General features: G+C 33.6%; 1 protein-coding gene across 2 annotated transcripts in view; it reads left to right on the top strand.

Moving 5' to 3' along the window:
* Window positions 1-19,438, top strand: part of LOC117110331 (kinesin-like protein KIF27) — a 52,469-nt gene that overhangs the window by 19,401 nt on the left and 13,630 nt on the right. For both annotated transcript variants that reach the window (XM_033253013.1, XM_033253014.1), the window contains 9 exons: window positions 3,129-3,225; window positions 3,426-3,593; window positions 3,904-4,047; window positions 4,305-4,394; window positions 5,832-5,978; window positions 7,898-8,002; window positions 10,862-10,995; window positions 11,278-11,358; window positions 17,865-17,973. In XM_033253013.1, coding sequence (XP_033108904.1) covers window positions 3,129-3,225; window positions 3,426-3,593; window positions 3,904-4,047; window positions 4,305-4,394; window positions 5,832-5,978; window positions 7,898-8,002; window positions 10,862-10,995; window positions 11,278-11,358; window positions 17,865-17,973 — 1,075 coding nt within the window. The remainder of the gene's footprint in view (window positions 1-3,128; window positions 3,226-3,425; window positions 3,594-3,903; window positions 4,048-4,304; window positions 4,395-5,831; window positions 5,979-7,897; window positions 8,003-10,861; window positions 10,996-11,277; window positions 11,359-17,864; window positions 17,974-19,438) is intronic.

The following is a 19,438-nucleotide window of genomic DNA, read 5'->3' as shown; positions in this document are numbered from 1 at the left end:
AGATGTGTATAAGAGACCAACAATATTATTACTTGTCGACTGACAAGAAAACAGATAAACATCATAAGAGGCAAAGTATCAATACTGACGTCTGCTTACACATGTGAGCAACCATTACATGTTTAAAAGCTAAAAACAAAACATCTTCCTTCAATGAAAATCAAATATCCACTCACGCTGCAGCCGATGCAAATGCATTATAAACAACAAGCCACGTGCTATGCAGACATGCCAAATGCAGATACAGCAATCTATGCAGATGATATGCAGCGATCCATATAAAAGTAATAGGGAACACGAAATACGGTAAAGCATCATTCCAGTCCATGACATAATTATCAAAATCATATACAGTAATTTAGTTTTATATATTTGTTTCATATGTATTAAAGTTTTAAAATGGTACTTCTTTGTTTTTGTTATGAATAAATTACTTCCCAAAAAATAATTAGTAGGAGTTTTAAATTTAATAATTGACAGACAGTAACATAATAATCTAAAGAGACAGTAATACTGTATACTAGAAAGATTATATCTAAATTTAAATGTCAAAAAATCTAACAGTGCTCTTGTTATATGTCTGAGTTTGGCATCCAATATTGTTCACCCTCCAATTCAAGACCACATTTGGGACCTGAAAATCTGGGGTGGTCTCGGAGTTGGTCCCCAATTAGAGGGCTAGCTTTGTGTTAAAAGGTTGAAGATTGATATTTGGGTCTTTTAAAAAGTGGTCTCGAATTAGAGGAGTCTTAGAATTTGAGGGGTCTCGAATTGAAGGGTGCATTGTACAACAAAATCTAGGTTAGCTCTTGTGTGTTTTAGACTGACGGTCTACAAACTGTAGCTATAGAATGGAGCACTTGCCTTCCTATCCTGTGGTTCTGGGTCCAATTTCTGTTATGGTAGCTGGACATTTTTTGTGACTAAAAACAACCCTACTCTCTAAGCCCCTAGTGAATGTTTGTCTTGTGTAGGGGATTACCACTTAGATGTGATTAAGTTTGCTATTAGCATATTTTTAGTGCTTGGGCCTAAATATTACATTTTTAAATAAAAAGATAGTTCAGGCCTTTTATTTATAACACTTTTCCAGTGGGTCAGGGAAAAGCCTGTTAAATTGTACTAATAATAATAAAATAACAAAAATGATAATAGTAGTAATTATTATTTTTTTATTATTTATTATTATTATTATTATTATTATTATTATTATTATTATTATTATTATTATTATTATTGTAATTATTATACATCTGTTTCTTTGCAGCCCATTGGGTCAAACATGGAGTTACAAGAAGACCATGAAGTCTGCTCCTGGTGGGACATCTCGCATTGGAAGGAAAAGTAAAATTCCCACTGGTAATGTTTATGAATTTATTCAATTGTAGTTAGATGACATTTTTTTTGTTAATAAATTTCAATATTTGGTTATGTATTTTTTATTAGATAGATAATAATACAGAGTTGAATTATAATTGTAATAAACAGTAATTCAATGTGTTTACTAATACTACTTTCTAGCTTTTGGATTTTGTTTGAGAGTCAAATGACCGAGCGGCTAAGGCAAAGGCGCTGTAACCTACAGCCATAATATTGGTGCTGGTTCGAACGACATGCTTGCCTATGGTACCGGATGTAGAATAAGTCTTCTCGGATAAGGACCATGAACCGTAGGCCCAGTGTACACAACTGGCTCATGTGTGGGAGTTATCCCGGTGTACTGGTCCATAGCCCCTGTTGTAGACAGATGAGAGTAGCTGGTACCAGTTTACCAGCCAGCTGAGACACGAAGAGACCCTTAGGGGAGAAGAAAGTCACTTTGAGCACTCTGATCTTCATGAAATAGTGCTATATAAATGATGTTTTGTATGTATGATTGAGGGGATGACTGAAATTTAATCTAAGGCACAAAATGCATATTTGACTAAAAACTTGGGAACGGTTAATGAGATCCAGGTTTTTTATATTTAAAATACTGGGAGAAAAAGAGGCGTAACCACCCTTTTTAAAACATTTATTTATGTCTTTTGTCTTTCAATTTTTTTTTTTGTTCAGGTACAATGGTATTAAATGATGGTCTTGAAAGATCAGAGATGGATGTAGATGATTTAAGAACAAGCACCGAACAAAATGAAAAGAAAGTGCGAGAGTCACAACTACGTTCCAATCAGGCCCAGCAGAAAATGAGAGAACTCACTCTGAATATAAGGTGAGTTTCATTTATTTTTCTTCAAACTGATATAAATAATATTTAATAATGTTTTTGGCTTCATTGCAAGTAAAATATTTAAAATGTTTATTTTTGCTCATGTATTGTTTTCCCCTCATCTGCGACTAAAGCTTTGTATTTTCAAATACCTGAGTATGTGATCTTTAAAATGAGAGGTCATTCATTCAAATTGGACATTTCAAACCTAAGTTATTGGAAAGTGAAAGTACAGTACTCTTAGAGTCAAGATAAACAGGATTTTGTGTAATTGCCTTTCAAAGTTTTTTGTGCATACATTGTTTAATAGAATGAACTATGAAAAATAACTTTAAATAAACAATTTGTTAACCACTTCCAGAACTAATACTTTGGGACATGATTAATAAGACATTAAACTGTTGACCTACAGTGAAAACAAATTTTGATTTTTTTTAATCAATTTTTTGAGCTCCCATATTTTATAGCTCATTTACTCAATACTAGACTGTGCGACAACTTTACCATTTCGCCACAACATGCCTCATATATGGTCGATGTGTGATGTCATCATTAGATTCTCTCATTATCACTCTGTCCTGCCATAGTCGTATCCCTTATATTTTATGTACTGCTTCCAGAAAGTTCATTGTTTGTACTGTAGACTACTCACATGGACTTCTTTTGCTTGATAGATACTACAGTAGTTAGCTAATTCTTTAATACAGTGATCCTGTCTGATTTCTGAATTGTACTTCCCATCTTAATGTCTTTTAAAAGCTTCAGTATATTTCTGTGAGATTCTTTTGCTCTGTAATTATTGTAAATCAAATAAAAATTGTATAATCAAAATAAACTGAATGGGACTACACTGTATCACAGCCAAAATCTACATCAAAATTCAATCAATGTATTTCTATGTTTTTGTTTGTATGTAATGCAGGCTAAAAGAGGAGCTCATTAGGGAGTTAGTGAAAACTGGCAAAGAGTCTGAAGCCATGAATAAGATGTACACAACGAAGATTAAAGAACTAGAGAAGGTATGTACATACATGAAGAGAGCAAAAGATATTTTTGTAGACTATATTTATAGAGGGTGACCCTTCCAGCTTACCTGATATTCAGGGGAAAAAATAAGAGGCTTCATAAACCAAGTCTCATAAACAAGGTTTAGGTAGTGGGCTGTCACAGGATTTGTACCAGGATAATGATATACTAATGATATAAATTTTATTTATAGGAGTCATCGTTGGCCAAGAAGGATTTGATGGAAGCACAGCATGCACTGCAGGACTTGGAATCCAGGGGACAAGAAGAAACTAAGCAAAAACAAAAGCTCAGAAGTGAATATAAAAAGAAGATGGAAGAGGCAAGAAATAAGATGAAACTTCTAGAGAAAAAACAACAGGTTGGAACAATTTCATCAACATATATTACTGTAATTTTGTCAAAGCAAATTTATTATTGTTGGCAGAGTATTATAGTACACACTGAATTTGATCCAAATAATTTGTATTGTTGCAAACCTTTTTAACTTATTATATTATTGTTGTCTTCAGTCTTCGTAAATTACTCCCAAGAGTAGCCTAAAAAAAAGCTGTTCTGAGAGGGTTAAAGCAAGGAGAGAACCCTGAATAGATAAACAGAACATTTCGAAATTTAAAAAAAAAAAATTTAAAAATGCCTATCAATATTTTGTCATCATGACATTATTGCAGGACACGAATAAGATGGTTAAGATCCAAACCCAGAGTGAGAAACGTGCGGCAGAGTTGGAGGTGGCCATCGAGAAGATGAAGAACCATCAGGAACTGATGCAGAGAAGACTGAAGGAAGAGAATGAACGAAAAATCAAGTTGGAGGTAGGCTCTGCTAAATATTTTGATGTATTTGGTCTGAATTGTTACTGCATTGCAGAAAGAACAGCATTGGGGCACTATTTGTGTTTTTCATTTTTTTCTTCCCCGGATGTGCACAGCTGGCACAGTATTTCATACGACTCCTGATCTATTTATTTTCAATACATTTATCTTTTTTTTTTCCTGTATTGGTATTCAGACAACTCCGGATCTATTTATTTTTAATACATTTATCTTTTTTCCCCTGTATTGGTATTCAGAGAGATCTCAAACAAGATCAAAAGAGAATCAAGGAACTTGAAATCAGAAATTCGCAACAGAAGAAGATTCTAAGAAGGAAAACTGAAGAGGTAAGATCACAGTATGCCAACCTAATAATTGTTTTGGAAAATACTGTTGGAACACACTTCTACTGGTCTCCATATTAGTCCGGACTCATCAATGAAACTACATTTTAAAAATAAACACTTAAATAGGTATTTGCTTAAAACTTCATTATAATAAATCAACTCTATAGAAACATTTATAATAGTTAAGTGAAAGTAGTTAGGCCCAACCATGTAATTGTTGGCCCTGAAACATAGACTCAGAAATACATGGTTTGTGTCCATGGATAGTTTTAAGACTATTTAAATACAATTTTTTAAATTATTTAATGATGTAAAATCTCATAACTTATTTCTTAGTTTAGATGGAATGTATATAATGGTATTTTATTCAAAATTCAAAAATTCATAGATAGCATAACACATAGCAGCCAATAAGGCTGAATTACGAATTATGTTACAGCATCAAAATAAGAAATTTACATTAAGATTCACATAAAATTGTTTAGATAAAAAAACAAGAGAAAACTACTGAATTATAAATAATTACTATAGCAATTATTTTTTATTGTTATAATTATTATATAGTTATAAATGATTGCTACAATTATAATTATTATTATACTTATTATAATTATTAAATAATTGAATTTATTGCATCAAAACTATTAAGTTAAAGAATTATGAATTGCCTTATCATCAATAACATCAAAAAGCATGAAACAAATCAGATATAATAGGAAATTTTGATTAAAATTACAGAAAAGAGGTTTTACAAATTCATACCAAAAAATACAAGCATTCACAAATGTGATAATAAAGTTCTATTTCCTTGGATGTTGTTTCAAATTTGAATGGTTAAAGGGAATGAGAAGTGATGATTTGTATTACAACCGGAACCAGGACAATTCCAGATTGAGAAATTGAATATCGATTATAGGGCTTAGATTCTGTCCTAACATCAAGAAACCTTAACTTAATATAAATAGCCTATTTCAGAGAATGATGAAGATGATTGAAGAGGATGATGGATGATGATGACGATGACTAATGTGAAGCATTAATGATTGTCCCAAGACTCAAAGTACTAATTATAATATTATTTCCACATTCCAGAAACATCAATCACTGAATATTACTAACAAGATGTAGAACACAGATTTTATAATGTTTATTATTCAGCACCATGATAATTTTAGAGTGATAAATTGTATATTAAAAATCCAATTGATACATTTGAAAGCATATTTAAGAGGTTGAATAATTTGCAACTTCCAGTAAGACAAGGAGAAGAAAATTTCGGATGAACCCGCTAATTCCAGAGTCTCTGTAAACAATACAGGAACATAATCGTTGATTTTGCTTATAAATGTTATGTTTTTAACAATCAGAATATTAATTTCTTTTTCAAGATTTTTTAGCTTAACTCAACCAGTTTGTCTTTAAAATTGTTTGCTGCAGATTGCTGCTGCCCATCGGAAGTTGAGGAGTGCAGGTGGTAGCACTTTCACTGACGAACAACTGAAGGTAGAAGAGCAGAAGAAATGGCTAGACACAGAAGTTGAGAAGGTTCTTGAAAGGAAGAAGAAAGTTCAGGAACTTGAAATTGTAAGTCACTTATACTCTATCCACACAATCAAATTTTATGGGACAAATTTGTATGATGTGCCCATATATGGGTATGATGATGTCATATGACACCCAAATATGGGCATATCACATTTATTTGTCACATACATCGATATTGTAGACAGAGCTTTTTAGTTCTAAAATTTTGAAACAATAAAACAATTAAAGCTGTGTTCACATTGGATTAAATTTGCTCCAACTAACTAAGTACCTGGTTACTTTGACCAAAAAATATCTGGTGTGAACAACCTGCGTAATGTTCTCCTTGGTAAAATTATGCAAGATGTACTGCAAGTGTAACTGAGTGAACATTTCCCAGGAAGAATATATGCTGTTTTTCGTAAGCAGGAAAGTCTGATATAAACAGTGCAACTCATTTAGATATTTCTGAGGGCATAGTACCACACTCATCACTTTACATTTCATAGAATGCCCCCCCCCCATTAGACTACAATACAAAATAATTGCCTCAATGCGATTTACATGAACAAAAATAAAAATAACCTTGAAATAATGTCCAAATGCTACATATCCTAATGCTACATAAATGCTACAAGGAAACTGAACAAAGAAAATATAAAAAAAACAGAAGAATCATTTTCAGTGCTTCGTTCTCCAGCACTTTGAAGCCTAAATGTATAGAGGGATACAAGTTGGAATCGGAGTGCGGAAGGCCTTCCAGATTTTTCAGGAAACTCCTGCAAGGTGTAGGAGACTTAGGACCCCTGCATGTATGTGCAAAACATTACCATCTTAAAACGTACTGCATATACGTCAAGACTCGTGCATTTGGCGTGAGACTCCCACGTTTGCGGTTTATCTCAAGCTCTCACGCTTGAATACCAAAATCACGCATAAATGTAATATTGCCTATAATAAAAAATATATGTATACTTTGTTGCTCTCCTGCTAAATATCTCTCATTACAGTGCTAAAAATAGGATGGTTTTGTTGTTACACATTCAAACACAAGTAAATGGTGGCTCACCGCACTCTGGTTGAGGTGGTTGGCTTTCTATTTTAAGTCACCGTCTCGATATATAAAATTTAATAAGGATCGGTAAATATTCGAAAATCTTTTTCACTAGTTTTTCGATGAGATTAGATAAAACTAGCTGCATCAACACTGAATGTGTCGTTCCTTTACAAAAAGCACTGTCAGTCAAAGAACACACTACACGCCCAGCTCATGTGAATGTGACAGGTTCGTGGACGGCAGAAACGTGCATTTTCAGGAAAAATAATGCGGATTCTCAACCTATTTTCAGTTGTAAAAATGCTAGCCTAAAGAATGTATTTCCGAGCATCTAGGGAAGGATTTTTCTGGGGGGCAGCATACCCATGACACCCAGGGGGAGGGGTTTTTAGAACACTGTCTCCCGCCTGCAAATTGGTCTAACTTGGCATCTATGCTACTGTGTATTTAAATGCAACAGCAGTATGATGTTAGATAAAGGTAGAGTTATCCTTCATCTTGGTCAAAGTTAGCCCAGTGCGAACACAGCTTTAGTTGTCAGCATATCTACAATCACCATACTGTAATTGTATAACAAAAGAGGTGGTTGCCTATAATGACGAGTTTATGTATTTCCCCCTTTATCAGCAGTATCAAAGCTGTGTGGACCTCACACCCTTTGTTCAGTACTTCTATTCCACCCAAGTATGTGTATTTTAAGTATGTAATTAACTAAACTGTTTAGTGCAACTAATAAATGTTCAATATCTGACCTTTAATGTGTTATGTATATTTCATTGCATTACTGTTAAATACTTAAATGTGTATTTTGCTATATGTACTTCCAATTGGGAGACACGTATTTTCATTACCTTTATTGACAATAATGCTATTTCTCATTTTGTATCTAATTACATGAACTACTGTATTATTAATTCCATAGGAACTGCAAAAGAGGGAGATTATTCTTGCAAAGAGAGAGGCCATGATAAGAGAGAAGAGCCAACTTGAGATTAAAAAGCTTAGATCTAGTACCATCCTCTCGCAGGTAATAAAATCTCCCATCACCTACTTTAATAAGTAGTGTCACATGTAGTAAACATACCTTATCTTAACATCTACTTATAGAGAATGTCTTACCTTCAATAACATAACTTATCTTATCACCTACTTAAAGGGTATGTCTTGCATGTAATAAATATCTCATCTCACCACCTACTTAAAGGAATAGTCTCAAATATAATAAACTTACCTGTGTTATTACAAACTTTGAGGGACATTCTTGCATGTAATAACATACCTTATCTATTGTTTGAAGGTTTTGCATACCTCATCTAATCACACTACTTAATGGGACAATGTAACATTTAATATACAGTACATACATTATCTCACCTCCTACTTAAAGGGCAGTGTAAAAAGCATACTGCGCAGTGGATGTGCAGCGACAGTGACACATACTGTATAAGTTTTGTATTGTATTTCTTTGTATTGGTTATTTGTTATTTGGTATTTATAGCGTATTTCTTATTTGTTACACAGCACTTTGTTTTCCCTGGCCATTTTATCCAAATGCTTAAGCGTAGTTGCTACTACAGTGACATAGTAGCAAGCAACCCCACCAGGTACCCATTTATAGTCCTGGGTGGAGAGAAGCAACGCTGATAAAGTGCCTTGCTCAAGGATACAAGCAAAATGCACAGCAAGCGATTGAAACCTCAAGGTTGGGAAACCAAACCGTTCCCGTTGAACTAAACTGGATTGAGGGATACCAAATGATCTGCTTCAGCTGGATGGCCAACCCTCACAAAACATTTTTGACATAAATAAACATATCTCACCGCCTCATAATTAAATCAATGCAATGATTACAATTCTATCCATCTTACAATCAGTAACCACGTTTACGGGAGAAAACACATGGTGTTTACATTACAGTAATAATAGACAGTAAAATTAATGTCTCAATCTAAATTATCAGTTGTGACAAAATTTAAGACTGCCACTTTAAAAGCCCTGTGGCAATGGTTCAATCCCAGTAGAAGATATATTGTATCATTTTGTTGTTAATAAACTTGAATTGAACTCTGCAAGAAACACTTGCAAGTGCTACATGTATCCGTGCATGAATGAGCATGCTTTCCCCACTAACAGGCACATCGATCATTGAGTACAATCTTACGTCAAGAGAGTGTTTTGATATTGTTGTACTAGCTTTGCCATGACCTGCCATAACTATCACACATGTTGTACTGTATTGTACATTAGGTTTTTACAGTTTTTAAAGGTATACTGTCTTAAAATCTTTAATAAAAATTCAATTAAAACATTGCCTATTGCTATTCGTTGTTGAAAGTGTACACTTTAGTATAAAGTTAGAAATTGAAACATTAAATGCTATATAATAATTTTATTTATTTATTTTATTAATTTGGGCAAAAAATGACATAGAACGCAATACAACTTTGAATGCGCATTGGAGTAGTAAAAGAGGTCGGAGGACTACTGTCCCCAAATGTCTACCACTCCAACATTCAAAGCATACATACAATAGAATATAATAATAATAATAATAATAATAATAATAATAATAATAATAATAATAATAAAAATAATAATAATAATAAATGCTATGATTCAATTTTATTGGCTGAAACCCAACAGTTATATTGAATTGCATTGTTGTAACTTGAGCAGATATCTATTATGAATGTGTGTTCATTATGAATTCATTTTATTATTAATTCACATTTTAACTGTAGCCAACTGCCAGCGAACATGGGTAAATCTGTGTATACATTACTAGATAACAACTACCGTACTCTCATTATAGGGAGCATTTTTAAACCAGATAAATTATTGTGAATTGACCAAAAAAAATAGACAATATACTGTGGATAACAGGATGCTGTGTTGTCCTTGTATGTTTGAGGACAGTATGTACCATGCGTCAACATTTCAATGTGACATTTAAGAAAAGCAGTTGGAGGAAATGACAATCATTAATTTTCGTATTCATTAATTCTGCAATCTTTCATTTAAAGCACTTTCGTTTCATGAGTTTCCGTGGGTACATTAATTAAATGATTCATAACTCAAAATGGTTTCAGGTTAATAAATATCAAAGATCATTCAAGCTAATTAGAGAAATGAGGTACAATTAATTTTGTTTATGGAATTGGTTAAATTTGTAGAAGTGTACAATTTGGAAACTAGAATGATGAATTTATTTTTTATGTAAATTTTTTGTAAAATTAGATCATTGAATTTGAGTTTAAAATTGCTTTCTTTTAAATGACAGTTGGTAGCTGTAGTTTGATTGGTGACTAGTATGCTTGGTCCTACAATCCCATGGTCCCAGTTGCAATTAAATTTTTAACTTTACTAAAACATTTTAATTTAAGCCTAATAATATAGCTTTGAGTGTATTTAGCAGTATATTTTGCGTGCACATAGCAGCTAATTTATTTTTAGCGTATGTATCAGTTGTGTTTGCATATAGCAGCTATGTATCCCGATGTTACTCAAAATATCTCGAAAGTGGTCCTGAGGATGTGGGGTGGGAGGGGAAGCCCCCGAAAACTATGAAAATAAGGGATTTTAAATTACTTATTTAATTGAGTTTAGAGTCTATTAAATACATATAATTTTTGTTTAGCCCAACAAATTTTTGTTTTTTCTGTGATGTTGGGGGGTGGGAAGCAGCTCTTCCTGACAGGGGGGGGGGACCTGTTCCCCCGGCTCCCCTACTGGACTTTTGTGGGTTATTCTTGCTGTATTTCTCACCAAAAAAGTCCAATCCAAGACTGTTTCCTTTTGTTTGAGTGATATTTGTTATGGTTGAAAAATAAAATAAATAAAATACATTCATTAAGTTAGTAATAAGAGCATTGCTTTGGTTTTGCAGGACATCCATGGACTAGCATTGAAGATTAAAGATGCAGACAGTGCAATAGAAGAGAAGAACCAAGAACTGAGAAACAGCATTGATGACTCAGTAGCAGTTAAGAAAGGAATGTTGAAAGCTCTTGTTCAGGACCGGTAAGTGTGTCTTAAGTATAATTTTCAATTACTACATTTTTCTGTTATAAAGATCATTTTACTATTTTTGTGTATTATTTTGTAAATTATTTGAAGCCAAAAGATCCTTTTTAAAAACAAGAATATGGTTTAATGCAAATTTCTATGTACTTTTAAATAAAGTTATGAATATCATTAGATATTATTAATTGATACTACATGCATTAAAATCCTATATTTTACTGCCAAATATATCTAAACATTCTCACTGCCATTATGCTTGTTTTATCATTTGTATTATAGGGACAAATTAGTCCAGCAGAGGAGCGTTCTAGATGAGAAATTGCAACTTGGAAGCATATTATCGCCACACGAAGAAAGAAGGTATTTCATTTGTCTTCGTGTCTTTACTATTACTAAGTTAACTATACATAAACGTTCATAAGAAATTAAAATTTTATAATTATTTTATCATTATATGTCATTATTATTCATTGTTATTAATATTATTATTATTGTTATTGATATTAGCATGAATACTACTATATACCTCCACCAAAGGAGGTTATGTATTCAGTACTGCCTGTCTGTTATCAAGGTTGCAAAAAACTATTGAATGGATCATCATAAAATTTATTTGAATGGAACATTTTATTTAAAGAAAGAGACGATTAAATTTTGTGAATAAAATGTCAAAGGACATAGTCAAGGTCATAGCAATTCAATTGTTTACCCTGAGGTATGCCCTCTATGGAGTGACTGCTCTAGTTGTCGTCATTAATCAGTTGTTGTTGTCAGTAGTATTAGTTGTTTATGAAATCACATATTAGTTCCTGTGAACATTTTGGGAGCATTTACATGTTTACCATAGCCTCCCTTGTTGCTAGCATACCACAGACTGCAAAGCTTTTGCTATTGGCTAGGGTTGTTTACAAATAAAACACAGGAAGATTTATTACTGCAATAGGTAATACCCCTATCTGGAAAAGAATTCAAAATTACAAACCAAGTTAATTGATATAGAAAAATATATTGCAATTTCAATAATAGCAAACAATTATTACTGAGGTAAAGGTAAGTGAACATAACTCGCAGCATCATTGTGCTGAATTGCATTTGGGTGTGTTCCATGACTACCTAGCAGCTGTAAAGAGGCGCTTATAGTACCATCATTTTCCCATCAGTCCACAACGACAGAGACTGAGATGAATCATAGCATCGGGGTAATTCCCATACTCTTCCGAAAGATGCAATGAGTTCTTTAAACTGCACACGAGCCAGATGTGTACACTGAACCTCCATTTTAAGTCCTTATATTTTGGAAAACTTGGTCCAAACACTGGACGAGGAGCGGCTTGAATGAGCACCAATGTTAAGGCTATAGTTAGCAGCGCCCCTGCCTTACCGCTCGGCCACTCAAATCAAATTCAGCTGTCAATTTTGGAGTTCACTTAAGTTTGTATGGATTTGTTGTTGTGTGCTAATTTGTACTTGTGACAAAAATTGTCTGTGGCTTTAAGTTGGAAGGATGTTATCAGTTTTTATGAATTTTGAATCCGTTGCACATCTAAACTACGATAATAGTGTATTGTAGACAATCATTGTAAATGGATGGCTTGCCCTACAAATTGTATTAATGGTCCCTGCAGAAATCAATGCCACACAGAAACAACAATGGGAGTTGGTGATGTAAGCCCAGGGGATACAGTGAAATTATTAGTAATTTCGTTTACCTATACCACTTCTCAGTAATGTTAGACTATTGAGTTATAAATTTGATAAAATTCACGTGTGTGCTAGATAATTTACAAGAGTTATGCTATTATTGATATTGATGATTTCACTCTTAATCGACACATCCTTTTAAAAGCACACACCACTATAATGAAATTTTAACTACTATTGGTGAGAAACTGAAGTAGAATATATAATAATATTGGTGGACTTATAAAACAAATAATATTAGAGCTTATGTGGTTGTGAGCATAACAAGAAAAAAAAATAAATGAAATGAAAGTGGTGAAATCTATCACAAGGAAATGTTTTGACATATTGTATGCGAAAACATAAAACTTGGAAACATAAAAATGTATCCATTACAATTCTGTTGATATTAATAGTACTGAGTGTTAACCTTAATTAGTCTCATCAAGCACCATATGAAAATTTTGCTGCTACAAATATGAATATAGATTTCTATCCAAATGTGTTAGCAGATCATCATTAGTTGAATCACTTTGCTGTGGATCAACAAGTCTGCACGTCGTCAGAGGCAATCATCACAAACATAGGTTTCGCCTCCAGGGTGTTTTCTTTCCGCTATTGTACATTCGCTTTGGTCTTAGTAGCAAGTTCAGTGCCATGGGGAAGTGTGTAATTCTGTATTCAGTGCCGTATTATCTTGTAGGACAATTTTGTTTTTTAATTTCAGCCAGCTGACAGGATTCGATGAAAAAAGGTTTATGTTGTTGTTATTTACAGAAAGGTTGCGCCAATGGTGGCTCCGGAAATTTTTCAACATGGGGTCCGACATGTCGGACGGGTTTGCGAAACAAGGGTAAAATTAGAGTCTTGATGAGGGTGCTGGTGAATTTGTATGGATTCGTAGCCTAAATTGTGCTTCTACACCACAATATTATGGATTGGTAGTCAAAATAAAATTATTTGGATAGGCAAATTATTATTTTTGGTTCAACAACATTGTCATGGCATTGGACGATGCGGAGCCCAGGCCTGTCAGATAGTGGGTGGGGAAAATGCCTTCCCTGATCCTCCGCCCTCCCCTCACTGGGATGCACATAAACATATTAATAAATACTTTTTTTTCTCTAATTTTTTTTGGCTGATTGTTTAAATGAATTTGTTTTTTGCTAAATAAATAAATTGATTGATTGATTGATTGATTTATTTTTATTTATTAATTTACTGTACTTATTTATTGATACATATAGTGCGCCCTCATTTGCTTGCTGTAGTAGTAGTACTTACAGCAGCACTCAACCTGCTATTAAGGACAATCCAATTACTTAAACAAATGGAATCAACTTTGTATGGTCATTGATTTAAAAATAGAGATTGTAATGCTACTTTATAACAAATCTTAGGATTATTGGCAATTATATTGACTTAATGGGTAGTTGCAGGTTGCTGTTGCAATTGATAAGCAGCTAAATTGGGAGAAATATGAGCACTTAAATGAAGACTGAATCTGGATATTAGGAAAGCTGTGGTTTGTGCCACTGACACTCTATTCTGACTATTCAACAGCTGGAATTGAGAATCTCATGATATTTTCAGATACAGAATCTTAAGCCAGCAGAATTCTGAAAGATAAAATGGTTGTGGATGATGTATGTGTACAGCGATAGTCGATAAAGGCATTTAAAATACTGAAGGTCATATTCTATACAATTAATATGAATGGTTGCCTGCAGGTAAAAAGCTTAGGCCCATTAAAAGTAGGAGAAATAGGTTCCGAAACTCATTCATTCCATATTCTATCAGTTGCTTCAATACTCAATTTGAACTCGAGTGAAAATAATCAGCAATATGCCATCCACAACACATTTAAAATTTTGATATCTTATCTTAATGTTTCACTGAACTAGATTTACCAAATTAAAACTTATTTCTTACAGTGAGTGAAATATAACAGCATCTATTAAACTCAGGTTTTATCTATTCTTGTGCAAATCCTTTATATTTTTCTATTTTTTATATAGATATGTACCTTTGTAAAGTGATTTAAAGATACACAAAAAAACCCCTCAAAGATTAAATTAGATAACCTCATTACAAAGGATCATCGGTTAATAAGTTTAACATCAATCATAAAAAAGAAAATAACTTAAAAGAAATTTTGCTGCGAAAATCCTTAAATTGATTATAAGCCAATTTAAGTGTCAAAGCAAAAGAAAAGTGTTCAATGTTATTTATATGAAAATATTTTTCTCCTTCAAAATTTAAATTCAAATTACAGTAGAACCTTGTTTTTACGTACCCCAGTTATACGAACCCTCGGTTTTACGTACGCCTCGTATCGACGATGACGTCATAAAAAACCCCGAAAATATTCATAATATATGAATTAATACAACTAGACACATGGTTTTATTTGAACACTTTATTATGACATCGTAATTTGATGAATAAAAACACTAAACACATGGTTTTATTCGTAGGCTTAGAGGCTAGGTCTAGCCTAGGTAACATCGTTCGTTCGTTCATACATACGTTTATTGAGCGTTACGTACGTATTAGGTCACAGGTTACCAGGAGATGTTGCTAGGAGAAATTTCCTTGGTACAATTTCTTAGTATTTAGTACATTTTTGTCATGTGAAATGGGTATTAGGTTCTGTGTGTACCTATGCATTTTGTCAACCCAACAGGATCTGTCTCTTATACACATCTAGATGTGTATAAGAGACAGGGTTTTATCTATTCTTGTGCAAATCCTTTATATTTTTCTATTTTTTATATAGATATGTACCTTTGTAAAGTGATTTAAAGATACACAAAAAAACCCCTCAAAGATTAAATTAGATAACCTCATTACAAAGGATCATCGGTTAATAAGTTTAACATCAATCATAAAAAAGAAAATAACTTAAAAGAAATTTTGCTGCGAAAATCCTTAAATTGATTATAAGCCAATTTAAGTGTCAAAGCAAAAGAAAAGTGTTCAATGTTATTAATATGAAAATATTTTTGTCCTTCAAAATTTAAATTCAAATTAATATTATAAAATTTAAACAATTCAAATATGAAATATGGACAGTACATTTTCAACTCAATTGTTGGTCTGTAATAGGTCAAATCTATATCAAAGAATGTTCCACCCACATTCATTACTTGGAAAAATTTCTACTTAGCATTCATCGATCCATATTTTGAGTTTGGTTTTTTTTTGTACGCAGGTCTCTATTTGTAATACTCAGTCTAACGCCAACATAAATATCAATGTCTGCCGAATTAGCCACTCGGTTACTGGTACGCCGTAAATGTGCAAGGATTTTTTAAAATTCTTAATTTAGATTGAATTTTTAACTTCAAGAGAACAAATCTGGAAAGGAAATTTGTTTTCTTAACACTCTTTTTAAGGTTGTCAATTTTGTGGTGGTGAACGTGGGTGATTGTTGTTGTGGTGGTGGTGGTATTGACAGTGGTGGTTGTTTTGGAAGTGGTATTATATTTATTGTTAATCACAATATTTGGAGTTTGAAAAGTCCACTTAGTATCGTGTTGGCGATACCACTATTGTTCCATCTGTTTCTGTTCGTAATATCGGCATTACATTTGACTCTACAATGACGCTTAAAAAACATGTAACCAACATTTGCAAATCTGTTTCTTACCACATCAGAAACATCAGGCATATCAGATGGTTTCTGAACGAAGAAGCTACATTGAAACTTATGCACTCACTTGTTATATGTAGTATCGACTATTGTAAGGGAATCTTATGTGGACTACCATATGCATCGATCAAGCGAATTCAACTTCAATTAAATACTGCCGCACGTCTCACAAATACCGAAAACTCAACTCATCACCTCTACATTGAAAACACTTCACTGGCTTCCAGTAAGGCAGCGCATTACATTTAAGATCCTTGTTCACACCTTTAAATGCCTTCACAACTTATCGCCTATGTACCTGACCGATCTTATCCATATCCGGTCATCAACATGTTATCGAAGTCTATGTTCCACCTCATGTCCATATACTTTATCTACCCGTTTAATTCGTTCTAAATATGGAGAGAGGTCCTTTCAAGCTGCTTCTCCCAAGCTATGGAATGCACTCCCTATTGAGATCCGACAGTCTCCTTCTCTATCCATTTTTAAGGAGAGACTCAAGACCTACCTTTTTCAAACTTTTTATATTTTCCATTTTTTTTGTTTTACCTTTGTTTTACTTCCATCGTTTAGTTTTTCTAGGATAGGCTAGTCTAGACACCAACATCACTTGAGCACCTGTGAGTTATGATTTTGCAAATCACTGCTTGCCTGTGGTCTCAAATTGCAGGAAAACGGTGTGGTGATATCGGTTCCCCTGCGATAGTCTGTTTTCTCATGCTTTTTTTATATTCTTAGGTCGCTTGGTTAGACTTTAGGATTTAGTTTTTGGTTTGTTTTCTTTCGTGTAACTTAAGCGCATAGAGACCATGTAGTATGCGCTTTACAAGTCCCAAACCATTACCATTACCATTACCATCAAACATGGCAGAATTCATGATGACAATAGGAGACGTAGTCTATTGTTATTGGTACCTATGTCATTATGCCGCTTGATCAATAAATAGTAAAAATTACATTTAATTAAATTTCACCATAATTGCAACATTGAATTTCAGTTTATCTAGTTGTTTCCTTTATACATAGTAGTACTTTTTATAATTAAATGGTAGACTTCACATATTATAATTTAAATGTATCAGGTAATTTACCGGTCTCCCTGGGGGTCTGCATTTTTAGATATCATTAGTATTCTTAAGTGTTCATTCTCACCACACGGCTGATATCATTGCTGGAGATGTTGCTAGGAGAAATTTCCTTGGTACAATTTCTTAGTATTTAGTACATTTTTGTCATGTGAAATGGGTATTAGGTTCTGTGTGTACCTATGCATTTTGTCAACCCAACAGGATACTTACACTTACTCTATCGTCAAGCAAGGTAGGTGATGTTTAAGATTATGAAATTTTCATGCAAAACCTTTTCAAGTCAAGTAGTTTGGGTGATATGATGTGTATGGAGGTTTTTCTAGGTTATGCTTGCTGCTATAAACAAGCCTTTTGAGACAGACACTTGTGAGGCCATAAGCAAAGCATAAAGAAAAAGTTCTAGCTGATATTTTATGTTAAATATTTTTTTGAATGTGTTGTAGGTTGATTGAACTGAATGAAGGGATCGATGCCCTTGATGCAGCAATTGACTACAAGAATGAGATCATTTCCAACAGAGAAGAACACCTGCAGGCAAATAGCTTATCACAGGTCAGCTTTGCATTGATTTTTTTGGTATAAAACACCCACTTAGAATCCTGCCAGTTGATTGGTTGGCTATAGGTCATGTGGGATTAAATAAAATGTACCATTCAATAAACAAGAAGTACGTTGCACGGCTGACGTCAGTTTTTTGTTTCATTCACCGATTTTGCAATATTAGTTTCATGCAGTCAATGAACTGTACCATTGTATGAGAGAGAGAAAAAGTAAGAGTAAAAATGGACAATCACTACGTTCTATATGCCGTCTGTAGATTGTCGGTCTGAGCTGATCGTCATTAAAAACGATTCGTTGCACGCAGACTGTGGCAGTGTGTTCTCCATATATTGTGTAAGCTGATGACCGTTGGGCACAGTGATTCGGCCACATGCCACAACTGATAATATAACCCTTCAGGCTGGCTAACAAAATGGTCAATGTAAATTGGTCCATTCCTGTTGCATAGAAGTTTTATAGTATACAAATATTGACTGCTCTATATTCAGGGAATGGTGAAATCCATTGCCCCGAGGTGATGTGGAGAGCGTAACCACATCACCTCGGGGCAATAGATTTCACTTTTCCCTGAATATAGAGCAGTCAATATTTGTTTTATATACCTCATACATAGATTCTACGAGGCCTAAAAAAGTACTTGCTTGCTAGCCTGTTATATTAGAGGCACAGAGGCCTACTACTACTACTCGACTAGCTAGACTAGACCTAGCCTGGGTGATCAAAAAGTGTGTCTTGCTCTTCTTTGCTTATTTCCTTAATTTCAGCAGCACCCATCGTCTTGCAATATATTTGTCGAATATTGATATGACATATTTAATTTGTCTTTCTATGCTTTTGCTATCGGCTTCATCAAGAAGTAATCCTAGGCCTAGGCTAATTCTCCTTCATCTCGAAATGAGCAGCCTCCATGTTTGTTTATCGTTTACTCGCTGATCCATGACACGGTCGGGGGATAATCTCGTTGTACAGGTCGCAGTCCTCTTTACCGTCAGCAGCGCGATGTAGTGGGCCTAGAGTCATGCACATCGCGATAGGTAAAAAAAGTACTATTTTTGAGGGGAATAGTACTTTCTATTGCCCCGCTTCTTAACCAATCAAATGCGTAGAATCTATGTATGAGGTTTAATTGCTATCAGAACTAAGCAATATAGATGCATATTGTACACTAGATGGAAATTATTATCCAAAAGTTAGATTAATGCTTGAAACCATATCAAGCCGGCAAAAATAAAGTTTTTGAATTATCTAATCTGAGTACAATAACTTCCTTAATTGTATGGATATAGAGTGTTCTAAGTACAATCTTGCCAGGAGCAAGGAATAGGCATGAACCTTTTGTCCTTGATATTCTAATTTAATGAATTTATTTTCTACATTAGTATTGTACTTTCTATGTCGTACAAATTCACAAAGTATGTTAATTGTTTGTTAATAAAAAGTCTGCAAAGTTCTTTCT

This window comes from Anneissia japonica, unplaced genomic scaffold (assembly GCF_011630105.1).
Source record: "Anneissia japonica isolate Jap-2015-1 unplaced genomic scaffold, ASM1163010v1 scaffold5350_len443212_cov192, whole genome shotgun sequence".
NCBI classification, from domain to species: domain Eukaryota; kingdom Metazoa; phylum Echinodermata; class Crinoidea; order Comatulida; family Comatulidae; genus Anneissia; species Anneissia japonica.
This window is presented reverse-complemented; position numbering and strand designations above follow the sequence as displayed.